General features: G+C 45.2%; 1 protein-coding gene across 1 annotated transcript in view; it reads right to left on the bottom strand.

Annotated features, from left to right (window-relative positions):
• CSUI_005409 (prohibitin) overlaps positions 1-480 on the bottom strand; it is a 3,128-nt gene extending 2,648 nt beyond the window's left edge. The window contains exon 1 of the mRNA XM_068065585.1: positions 120-480. Within this exon, the coding sequence (XP_067922438.1) occupies positions 120-371 (252 nt within the window). The 5' untranslated portion in view covers positions 372-480. The remainder of the gene's footprint in view (positions 1-119) is intronic.

Here is a 480-nt window from a genome sequence, read left to right as displayed (position 1 = left end):
TTTCTTCTTTTCCATCCCTTTGTTTGACTCGAAAGCAACCTTTCCATCCATCTTCATCCACATCCCTCGCCTTCTTCCTCTTTCTCTTTTTATCTCTCATAATTAGCTAGTAGACTTACAATAGCAACATCGTCAAGCTGCAGATCGAATTGTCTCGCTCGATGTGTGATGGCTTGTCTTATGTCATTTGACACTTTGTCTCTCTGTGTAAGAAGACTTTCTGCGTCATATCTCGCGACGACCGCCTTCAACACTTCATTGCCAATGGAAGGAAGAACTCTCTCATCGTAATCGGGACCAAGAGTCTGATGGATGACAGGAAGCTTTTCTTCTATAGGCCGAAAGAGCAATCTTAGGCCTACAGAGACCATCTGGAGATCCCGTGTGCCTGTGGTCGTATTAATCACTTTCGGTTTGATACGGATATCATAAATGTAGGGCAGCTGGAGCCACGGAAAGAAGAAGTGAAGCCCCTCCCCT

Source organism: Cystoisospora suis, assembly GCF_002600585.1.
Source record: "Cystoisospora suis strain Wien I chromosome Unknown contig_2621, whole genome shotgun sequence".
NCBI classification, from domain to species: domain Eukaryota; phylum Apicomplexa; class Conoidasida; order Eucoccidiorida; family Sarcocystidae; genus Cystoisospora; species Cystoisospora suis.
This window is presented reverse-complemented; position numbering and strand designations above follow the sequence as displayed.